General features: G+C 50.3%; 1 protein-coding gene across 3 annotated transcripts; it reads right to left on the reverse strand.

Moving 5' to 3' along the window:
- Window positions 1-917: 917 nt before the first annotated feature.
- On the reverse strand, window positions 918-7,004 carry SPATA24 (spermatogenesis associated 24). Of its 3 annotated transcripts, none has more exons than XM_029217736.1 (6): window positions 6,867-7,004; window positions 5,561-5,626; window positions 5,200-5,330; window positions 5,044-5,114; window positions 1,596-1,698; window positions 918-1,487 (listed from the first exon to the last, which is right to left on the reverse strand). In XM_029217736.1, exons 1-6 carry the CDS (start codon window positions 6,981-6,983, stop codon window positions 1,358-1,360), a joined length of 618 nt encoding a protein of 205 aa, XP_029073569.1. In that variant the 5' UTR covers window positions 6,984-7,004; the 3' UTR covers window positions 918-1,357. The 3 variants fall into 3 exon arrangements, with proteins under 3 accessions (XP_029073569.1, XP_029073568.1, XP_029073570.1); XM_029217735.1 differs by having other exon boundaries at window positions 1,041-1,513; XM_029217737.1 differs by lacking the exons at window positions 918-1,487; window positions 1,596-1,698 and having other exon boundaries at window positions 4,248-5,105; window positions 6,867-6,990.
- Window positions 7,005-10,939: the final 3,935 nt, after the last annotated feature.

Consider the following 10,939-nt stretch of genomic DNA (forward strand, 5'->3'; position numbering starts at 1 on the left):
TGGCTTGGAGGGCTCCCCCCGACTCCAAAAGTTGTACTGGGGCCTCAAAAAATTGCTGTCCCTGGCTGGACCCACTGCCCTTAGTGGAAACCTAGGCTGGAGGGGACAGTTCTAGCTTTTCAGGCTTCCAGAACAAGGCCCGGATGCTGCATGTGGCATCTCTTAGGAACCTCTGGGGTAGCTGTCGTCCCTTCTCTAAAGCCCCTCTGAGGCAAGAATAGCTCTGTGCTCCCCCATACACTCACAAGGCCCTCATTCCAGCCCCTGCCACCTTAGGACTTGCCCTGGGGACAAGTGCTGATGGGGAAGCAGCCACCACCTGTCACTCTCCTGGGACAATGACAATGGGCACCACTTGCCCTTAAACTTCTGGCTTCAAGGTCCTGCTATGACTCAGGCCCCAGCTGGCCCTGGAGCAAGAGCACTGGCCCCTCCTACGCATTCATTCTCACACTGAGCCAGGAAAGGCTAGACTTGACAAATCTGACTCAGCCTCCCTTGAGTGGGACCCCTGCCTGGTGTGTCCCCTTTATCACCTACGGCACATTAGTTATGGCTTCTGAGAGGATCCAACCTGTCCATCACATCCAGCCCTGCGTATGCAACTTGAGCACGTCATAGCCCCTTCACACACTGTTACCCCACCTTAAAAATAGACATAGCAGAAGAAAAACACACACACACACACACACACAACACAGCATTGTCCTTTCCCCTTCCTCCATTTGTGCAGACTAATAAGCTTCTAAGTTTGGGAGAAGTGTAAGAAGGTGCAAATGTGATTCACAGGTACAGCGTTATTGTTATGTGATGGAAACTGATTTCCCAAATTCACTGTGGTCCTGGAACCCACCATCTTTGAACTCTCCAGTCGGGGTTTCTCATAGACACATACACAACACATACACAGATAGCCCTTCAAGTTGGGAGAGTTAAATTTACCAGGGCACTGGGGTAACCAGGGTTGTTTATATAGGAAGGAATTTAATACCAAGAGTAAGAAGGGACAGTGCCTACTAGACAACCAAGTAGTCCTTCCCTAGGCTACAACCCCATACCCCCATGGGCCCCCACTACTACCCAAAGGAGGGAGGGAGGGGAGTAGCAGGGGCTGGAGACTCGAGGAGCATCCATTCTGAACACAGCAGTGGCCTGGCAGGTGGTGGTCCAAAAGGCAGGCAGGGAAGAAGGAAAGAGTGTCTTTTGCCTTTCGCCCTACCTATTCCCTGGGGTCCAGGCCACTGTGAGGCCTGAGGGAGGTACCCACAGGGATCGGAAGGGTCAGGATGGGGACCACCACAGCAGAGAAGGCAGAGGTTGGGCATTACAGCCAGATAACAGGAAGGAGACGCCCATTTTATTTTTCCCTGGAACACTGGCGGCTCCAGGTCTGACGCATCCCCGAGGCTTTCTTATGCTTCTGGTCCAGCACCTGGGCCATGTAGTTCTCCTGCTGCTTCTGGATCCGAAAGTCAGACATGTGATTCCTGCAACGGAGCCGGCTGGGCATGGGCTGGGGACAGCCCAAGGGTAGGGACCAGAGGTCTGGCTCCCCACTTCCATCAACAATCCCCAGCCTGGCCCGGACCCCTCACCTGAAGATCTCTTTCTGCTGGCTGATAACTTGCTGCAACTCCTTAATCTCATTCTCTTTGCCATTAAGTATATCTTCTTGCTTTATAACGTGAGACTCAATTTCTATGGGGGAGAGAGGCAGGGAGGAGGAGTGGTTCCCATCCCATGAGCTCCTTCCTGAAATAAGGCATTCCCTCAGGGGTCTCTTCAGAACTTGGCTCCCCCAACCCAGGGGTTGTCCAACAGTAGTTGCTAATACCTTCGTAAGAATGAGTTTATTATGGAGTCATGATGGCGTGGAAGTGGAGGGCACAACATCTTGATGAATGTGTCAGTGACTTTACAGCTCTATTCTGGACCAGGTAGCTCACATGAGGGCAGGCAAGGGCCCTTGGAGAGAGATGGTCAGCCCTGCCCAAAAGCAGGAGGATGAATGGCTCCTGCCCTCAACTCCTGCAGCTCTTTACAGATATCACCTCCTTGGTGAGACGCTTCCTAGTCTAAAATCACAACCCTTCCCAATACTTCCTATCCCCTCTTCCTGCTTTATTTTCCTTCTTAGCACTTATATCTCACAGACCATACATTTTGCTCATTTGTCTTTTCCTCTACTAGGATATAAGGTCCACAAGGACAAGGATTTTTTGTTTTATTCACGGCTTTAACCCTAAGGCCTAAAATAGTACCTGGCACGTACTAGATGTACAATACTTTTACTTGTGGAATGAACAGGATGTCCCCTGGGCCTTTAGGTCTTAGCAACATCACCTAGTTCAGTCATTTCAATCCAACCAGAACTACTGAGGACCAGCTGGATGCCCAGCCCTGTGTTAGGGCCTCAGGGGAGAAGACAGGATCCCTATTCCACAGGGCAGGTGGGGAAGACCCAGGGAGATAGTGGTGGCAAAGATTAAGTGCTCATTAGAAGCAAGCGTAAGTTTTGTGTCTTGGGTTAAAATCCAGTGAGGCTGTAGGGATCTCGGGTTGCTTCATTTACATAATGTCCCTCAGGGAGTCCTGGAAAATTCTGATCCTCAAAGGAAGAAAATCCTACCGCTTTTAAAGGCTGGACAAAGATTAACTAGAACATAAGCTCTGAAAATGCAGATATACTGAAGCAGTGAAGGTTTCAAAAGAGAAGATCTGATAAAAAGTTAAGGCACATGTTACAGAGAGACATGGGTGAAGGAAAAGAATGAAAACATGGGCTCACTGGGTCACAGGACCAGGACTATTGAACTTCCTTCCCCAGGTCATCCAGTGAATCCAAACTGATTGCTTGTGAAGTTCTTAGGGGAAAAAAGTAACATAGGGCTTCCCTGGTGGTGCAGTGGTTGGGAGTTTGCCTGCCGGTGCGGGGGACGCGGGTTCGTGCCCTGGCCCGGGACGCAAAAAAAAAGTATCATAAATGTGTTTGATTCTTTTAAAATAAATGAGAGCTAAATTTAGAATAAACAGCACCCAATGAGAGAATGGTTAGAAAAGCCTTTTGAGAATAAGAAACTATGTAAGAGTAAAACTGGAACCATGCAAAGGGAGGTGGGGGGGTGGGAGACAGGCCAGGGGGTAGCTCAGGTCACCAGATCTCCTCATGTGAGGGCTTATGCCCTACTGGAGGAGTTCAGGACATTCTTGGGGGAGGCAGCCAGGCTCCTCCCCTTGACTCACACACCTTCCACAAGCAGTTGCAGAGCCCCGAGGCCCTGGCTGATCTCTAGGAAATGTCCTAGAGGAAGGGCCTCTAGCAGCACCAGGAAAGAACCCTAGGTTCCTTTTAGGGAAGTGGGGGGATGTCCAGGGAAAGGGGAAGGACTAGGAGACCAACATCCTTGGGTATGGAGGCACTGACTGCCTGTTGGGCTCCAGGAGGTCCTAACAGGAGCTCTTTTTAAAAATTTATTTATTTTATTTATTTTATTTTTGGCTGCATTGGGTCTTCATCGCTGCGCGCGGGCTTTTCTCTAGTTGCGGTGAGCGGGGTCTACTCTTTGTTGCGGTGCGCGGGCTTCTCATTGTGAAGCACGGGCTCTAGGCACGCGGGCTCAGTATTTGTGGCTTGTGGGCTCTAGAGCTCAGGCTCAGTAGTTGTGGCACACAGGCTTAGTTGCTCTGCGGCATGTGGGATCTTCCCGGACCAGGACTTGAACCTGTGTCCTCTGCATTGGCAGGCGGATTCTTAACCACTGCACCACCAGGGAAGCCCTAACAGGAGCTCTTGATCAAACAACCATGAGGCTTGTTAGTCCACTTGGCCAGATTAAGATGGCAGCCTGCTGGCATCTTTCCAGTGACAATACTCACCAGGGGAGACAGAAGGCTGCATTGGTGGGTAGGGGGTGCCCAAGGCTCCAGGTGGGGGCCCATCAGGAGAGACACTGAACCTCTTTTGGGCTTGAATTCTGGCCTACTCAAAATGAATGCTGCAGTGAATGAAAGAAATGTTGTATATGGAATTCACATCTACTTCTTTTTTTTTTTTTTTTTTTTTGCGGTACGCGGGCCTCTCACTGTTGTGGCGTCTCCCGTTGTGGAGCACAGGCTCCGGATGCGCAGGCTCAGCGGCCATGGCTCATGGGCCCAGCCACTCCGCGGCATGTGGGATCTTCCCAGACCGGGGCACGAACCTGTGTCGCCTGCATCGGCAGGCAGACTCTCAACCACTGTGCCACCAGGGAAGCCCCACATCTACTTCTTAAACTAGGTAAGGGAAGTTTAGCATTCTGGGAAAATGAAAGGGGGTCCTAAGGTCTCAGGACACTGGGTAGCTCACTGAAAGTGCCCCACAACTCAGAGCACCGAGTCAACAAGTGGCCACAGGCATCTGCATAGAGCAGAGTTGAAACCTAATGGCCCACAGACATATTTTCCTTGGCCCATACAATACTTTAAAAATTTCTAAATCAGTTGCCAACCCTAAAAAGTCAGAAAAGCTTCCATTAAAATGTGGTTTCCAGTTTCTTTTTTAAAGATCTGACAGTACTGGGCCCCTATTCCCACGGCAGAGGTTCTAGGCCCTTGAGAGGGGGCATGGTTCTCCACATTACCACAGTCCCCACTCCTCCTATTGGGTCCCCAACACAGAAACTAAGGGTCAGATTCCACACAGCACTGTGATTGCCCCGTTGTTCCTCTGGTAACAGAGTTATAAGTCAAGTACACTATTTCTAATAGTCACCAAAAGTGGGAAAACAAAAAGGTAGACTAAGAAGGTCATATGTTTCAAGAAAAATGGGAGCGAGCCCATTCCTTTATGGCCATGAAGAATACTGTACACCAACTACTTCCCTCATTTCCGTGGCCTGCCTGGTCCCTGAAGGCCTTTGCGAAGGTGTGGCCCACCTGGGCTTGCCTTTATCCTCAGCCAGGGGCAGAAGTTGGGGTGAAACCCTGCTCTGAACACAGGCACTGGGCTGTGAGGGAAGAGCCCACGTATGTAAGCATGGGAGGGAGCGTGGGCCTCCCGCCTACCATTGCACTTGGTGATTAGCTGGTCCTTCTTGCTGGACTCCTGCAGGGCTCTGCTCTTGACACTGGAGAGCCTGAGTGGAGAAGATAAGAAAGGGTGGGAAGGCTGATGGGCAGATGGGACCCCCAACCGTTCCCCCACTACCAAGGCCCACTCACGCCTTTTCAAAGGCCAGCTTCTCTTTCTCCAGCTGTTTAGACAGCACCTCTACCTCTCCGAGGGCAAACTGCAACTTCTCCTCTTCCGTGGCCAGGAGAACCTTGGTCTTGGCATGGGCAGCTTTCTCTTCCTGCAGGGGCAGCAGCAGTGACCTCATTATCCCAAGCCACGTTGGGTCTCCTAGGCTCCCTTAACCAGCCCCCTTTCTCAGAATGGCACATAGAAGCCAGGATACAGGAAGATTCTGTCCTTACTATTGGGGCTGGAGGCTCTCAGAGGCTAATACTCAATGACTCTACCCAATCACAGGGATCCTGGGAAATGGGGGAAGCTTAGAAGCTGACAGAGGCCATCACTTACCACCAGCTTTTTCTCCACTGCCTGGAACTCTTCTTTACTGACAAAATTTTCATCCTGGAGAACCATCTGCAACAGAGGCTGGCTCAGGGAGGGGCTGGGGTGGTAGGGGTTTCTCTCGGGACCAGGACTGAGGATAGATAATGGGATGCCCGGGGCACCTAGGATGACACTGGGGCCCAGGAAAGGGAGAGTTCATTCCACAAGATTCACTGATGCTCAGCTCTATGTCCTGCCCTCAAGTAGCAAGAAGTCTCATGGAGAAGACAGCCCACGGCCACCACTTCTAACATGGTGTGTGCTGTGATGGAGGTTCCCAGAGGAGGCCCCTGACCCGGCCTGGGGAAGGGTCAGAACAGCTTGAAGCGAAGGGAATGTCAACCTGATATCTGACTGCTACATAGGGGTGGGCCAGAAGAAGAGGATGGAAAAGAAAAGTGTTCCAGACGGTGAGAACACACATGCAAAGGCCAGCTGCCAACAGAAAGACCTGGGTACCTAAAGGTATGCAGGTAATTCAGTGTCCAGAGCTGCATACTACCGTTAAAGAAATAGATGTGAAGTCAGTTTTATGTGTCCCCACCTTCTTACCCAGATAAAAAACAAAACAGAAAAACCATGAACTCCAGTTGGCCAGCATTTTACCATGCCTGTCCATGTAATCTGTGGCTCCAATGCTTTGCACACATGAACGGGGGTTTGACCAAAAAAGCAAAAGCAAAGGGACATAAAGGGGTTGGAAGCCTTTAAGTCAACAAATGAAGAGCCAATTCTGTGCTTACTGCACTCATCATGGGGAGGGGATTCCATAATAGGAACGATGTTATAGTTACTCTGCACACAAGGGCCTTGGCAAGTCAGTGAAGTCATCTTCAATTAGAAATGAGGAAATTGGGAATTCCCTGTCGGTCCAGTGGTTAGGACTCCAGCTTTCACTGCGAGAGGCCGGGGTTGGATCCCTGGTCAGGGAACTAAGATCCCTCAAGCCATGTGGCGAGGCCAAAAAAAAAGAAATGGGGAAACTAAAGCTCAGTGAATAGATGGGCATATCTATCAGGCCCTGCACAACCAGTCAAAGAGAGTAGGAAACAACTTGGCGTTGACTAAAATTCCCCGGTAAATATTCACGAGACACTGCCCCCTTTTGGCTCCACCTCTATCAGCCGGAACACATCTGGGCCCCGCCTCCTCGTGATGACGCCATTGGCAATGTGCTCGCGGCCCGCCCCTGGCATCGGGACAGCGTCTGGCCCCGCCCCCACCACTTAGGCGTCCAGTCCGGCATCCCCCAGCTCTTCTGGTTGCGTACCACGTTCCTCAGCTGGTGGATCAGTTCCTCCTGAGCCTCAATCACGTCCCGCAGTTGATCGAAGGCGAGACACACTGATCCTGAACCCCCCTGCGACCACCCGACGGGCGTCGCCATCTTTCGCCCCCGCCAGCTCGTTGGAAACGGCTGCCGCGGCGTGCCTCCCCGCTGACGCCCACCAATGAAAATGAGACGCCACAAAGCACCCTGGCAACCAGGGGCGGGGACTTCCTTTGTTAGCAGGGATGGGGCCCGCCTCTTAAAGGAGCCGCTCTCTTAGAGGAGCCGCCTGGGGAAGAGAACCTCCAACACCGTTAGTAATTTAAGTTTATAGGGAATTTGCACATCTATTATATGATATGTTTCTCACGCAGTCCTGAGGAGCGGGCAGGGCCCGGCTTATACTTACTGTAAGGGCTGAGGGGCAGGCAACACTCAGACACCAGCCCTCACCCTTCTCCCAGGGACCAAGACCCTGAAGCAAGGGTCAGCTGAGACAACCCCTGCATATTTAGCTTCACATGTCTCTTTATTCCACTCTAATCTCTAAATTTCCCCCATAGTATGAGACTCCAGCCTCCTGTGATCTTTATTCCTCCTAGGAACACACTTAGTACTTAGGGGGCCTGAGCCTAAGCAATGAAGGGAAGCTCAAGAATAGAGAAGGAGAGTGGCTTCACCCAAGATAAGAGTCCTCACATTCTGGTACCAGGCTCTGGACAGCCTGAAGAGCCAGAAGATATTAAAACTGAAGTCAGGCATGAAGGAGACTTGCAAAATGGAGGCAGGGAAGGATAAGGTGATCACACATCCCCACCAATCCTCATTGAGGGCTTGTTTTTTTTTTTTTTTCCGGTACGCGGGCCTCTCACTGCTGCGGCCTCTCCCGTTGCGGAGCACAGGCTCCGGGCGCGCAGACTCCGCGGCCATGGCCCACGGGCCCAGCCGCTCCGCGGCATGTGGGATCCTTCTGGACCGGAGCACGAACCCGGGTCCCCTGCATCAGCAGGCGGACTCTCAACCACTGCGCCACCAGGGAAGCCCTGAGGGCTTGTTTTGAAACCCAAATAAGATTACGCTCAGGCTATTAGATATTAGCTATTACCAGAGCTAATATTTATCGAGTATTCACTATTTCATGACACCATTATGCCTTATTAGTGTTATTTCATGTGATCCTCACAATAACCTTGTGAAGTAGGTTCTAACGTCCACATTTTACAGATGAGAAAATGCAGGTTCTATGAGAATGAATAACCCAATAAGCCAAGGTCACCCAAGCTAGTGAGCCTTGGAACAGGGTTTTGACAGAGGCAGTCTGATTCCAGAGTCCATGTTCTTAACCGTGATGCTGTGATGCATTTTGGTTGAACATAATGGATTCTGAAGTTATGGAATTTGAAACCCCCAAGTAGGAAATGACTATATTAAGAAGGAGTTTGGAAAAAATGTTGTCGATGACCACAAAGGGAAGTTGAAATTTCAGGTAAGCCACTTAGGCTGCTCTCCTTAGCTGCTTAGGTGCCTCTTTTTGGCTGGAGGTTGTGACCTAACAAACATGGCCATTCCTGTGGCTCTCCCAGTGGTAGCCCTTGTTTTATCTTTCCTTTTTTATTGTGTCTGTTCTCATGTCCTTGAAGGCAAGGCCACCTCTGTTGATCAGTTTTTAAGGGCCTAGAGCTGTAGAGTCCAACAGAATTTCTCTGATGGAAATGTTCTGCACCGTCCAGTACCAGCAGCCAGTAGCCTCACGTGGCTCAGCAGTACTTGAAATGTAGCTCAGGTGACTGAGGAATTGCTTTTTAAATTTTTTTAAATTCCAATTAAAATTTAAATAGCCAGGGACTTCCCTGGTGGCGCAAAGGTTAAGAATCCACCTGCCAATGCAGGGGACACGGGTTCGAACACTGGTCCGGGAAGATCCCACATGCATGGAGCAACTAAGCCCGTGCACCACAACTACTGAGCCTGGGCTCTAGAGCCCGTGAGCCACAATGGCTCACGTGCTGCAACTACTGAAGCCTGTGTGCCTAGAGCCCATGCTCCTCAAGGAAGAGTAGCCCCCGCTCACTGCAACTAGAGAAAGCCCAGGCACACCAATAAAGACCAAACGCAGTCAAAAGTAAATAAATAAATAAATAATAAATAAATTTAAATAGTCATATTTGGCTAGTGGCTACTGTATTGGATATCATGGGACTATAGGGTGCTCTGTGGTTTATGTGCCTCAGGACAGAGACCTCTAGGAACTTTGTCTTTCAAATGTGAATGCTCCTTTGAATTACCCTGGACAAAGCTGCACATTGCTCTGGGGCAGCGATCACTGAATCTCCCCATGGACTCTGTCCCCTCTCTAGGGTCTTTTAGGAGGTGCTGCTTGATGTTCCCTTGCCACTCAACATTCACCTCCACCAGCTGCCCTCCACATTTAGGGCAAAACCCTAAAAGGCTCCAGCAGCCATTTCCTGAGGATGGGAAGTTATGAGCAAAGAGAGAACCCTGGATCCAGGTCCGCACCCTGCATACTAGCATGGACATGAGGGACGGTAACCCTGGTTGGGGATTGCCATGGACTCCCACTCTATGTCAACAAAAACTACAGGTTCTTAGCCAGCTGGGGCTCAGCAAAGCTCAGAATAACATGACATCACAGATAGCTTTGTGATCCTGCCCTGGGAAGTGCTGCCTTTCTGCACAGGCTTGTCATACTGGTTGATGTTCTGGTTATCTACTGCTGTATTAACAAATCACCCAAAATTTACAGCTTAAGAAAGAAAATCACTTTGCTCAGGAATCTTCACTTTGGGCAGGGTTCAATAGTGAAAGCTTATTTCTGCTCTATGCCTGGGATGGTTAGTGGGGTGGGGGGTGAGGGTATGAGAAGTTCCACTTCCAGGACGGCTCACTCGCATAACTGGCAAGTTGGTGCTGTCAGCTGGGAGCTCATCTAAGACTCAGGACCAAGGTTCTTGGTTCCTCACCATGCGCCACTTGGGCTTTCTCATAGCATGGTGATTGGGTTTAAAAGAAAGCATCCAAAGTGATGAAACAGAGGGAATACCCTAGTAGTCCAGTGGTTAGGACTCTGTGCTTCCACTGCCGGGAGCCCGGGTTCCAAAAACAAAAACAAAACACAAAGAGACGAAATGAGAGACGCCAGTTTTCTTAAGGCCTGGGCCTAAAGACTGGCATAGTGTCATTTCTGCCCAACCCTATTCGTCAAGGAACCACAGAGTCCGTATTCAAGCAGTGGGGACACGTCCTTTTTTTTTTTTCTTTGCGGCACATGGGCCTCTCACCTCCGTGGCCTCTCCCCCCGCGGAGCACAGGCTCCGGACCCGCAGGCCCAGCGGCCATGGCCCATGGACCCAGCCGCTCCACGGCACGCAGGATCCTCCCGGACTGGGGCACGAACCTGCGTCCCCTGCACCGGCAGGCGGACTCCCAACCACTGCGCCACCAGGGAAGCCCCATCCTACCTTTTGACAGGAGTAGTTTCAAAGAATTTGAGCTGTACTTCCAGAGGAAGTCCTGACAGGTGACATGTCATTTTCTTCAAGGTTCAGTTCAGATAATACCAGACTGGAACTTAGTCTAATGGGGGAGACAGATAATAATCAAATAAACATCCAAATAAATCCCAGTTTAAGTCACTATTCAAGTAAATAGCATTATAGCTATGAGAGGTACAAGAAAGAGAGGAATGAGAATAATTTAAAAGGAGATTTAGCCCAGCCTGGGGTGTCAGGTGTGAGGAAGAGATGTTTGAGCTGAATGAAACCTATTAAGGTAACCAGGAGGCACTTTGCAAAGGGGGCAGGGGCAAGTGAATGGGAAAGGCTTCCAGGAAGAGTGAACAGTATATACAAAGTCCCTCGGGCAAAAGGGTTGGCATAGTGTAGTAACTAAAAGGCTAGTATGGCAGAAAAGAAAAAGATGTACAGGACAAGCAGAGGTAGCGGCCAGAAACTTGGTAGAGCCTTGTTAAGTATTAGGCCATACTGAAGACTTTGCTGATTTTTATTACAGGGGCAAAAGAAAGGTACTGAAGTATTTTAAACAAGAGGGTGATA

Source organism: Monodon monoceros, unplaced genomic scaffold (assembly GCF_005190385.1).
Source record: "Monodon monoceros isolate NGI ecotype Baffin Bay Population unplaced genomic scaffold, NGI_Narwhal_1 Super_Scaffold_12, whole genome shotgun sequence".
NCBI classification, from domain to species: Eukaryota; Metazoa; Chordata; class Mammalia; order Artiodactyla; family Monodontidae; genus Monodon; species Monodon monoceros.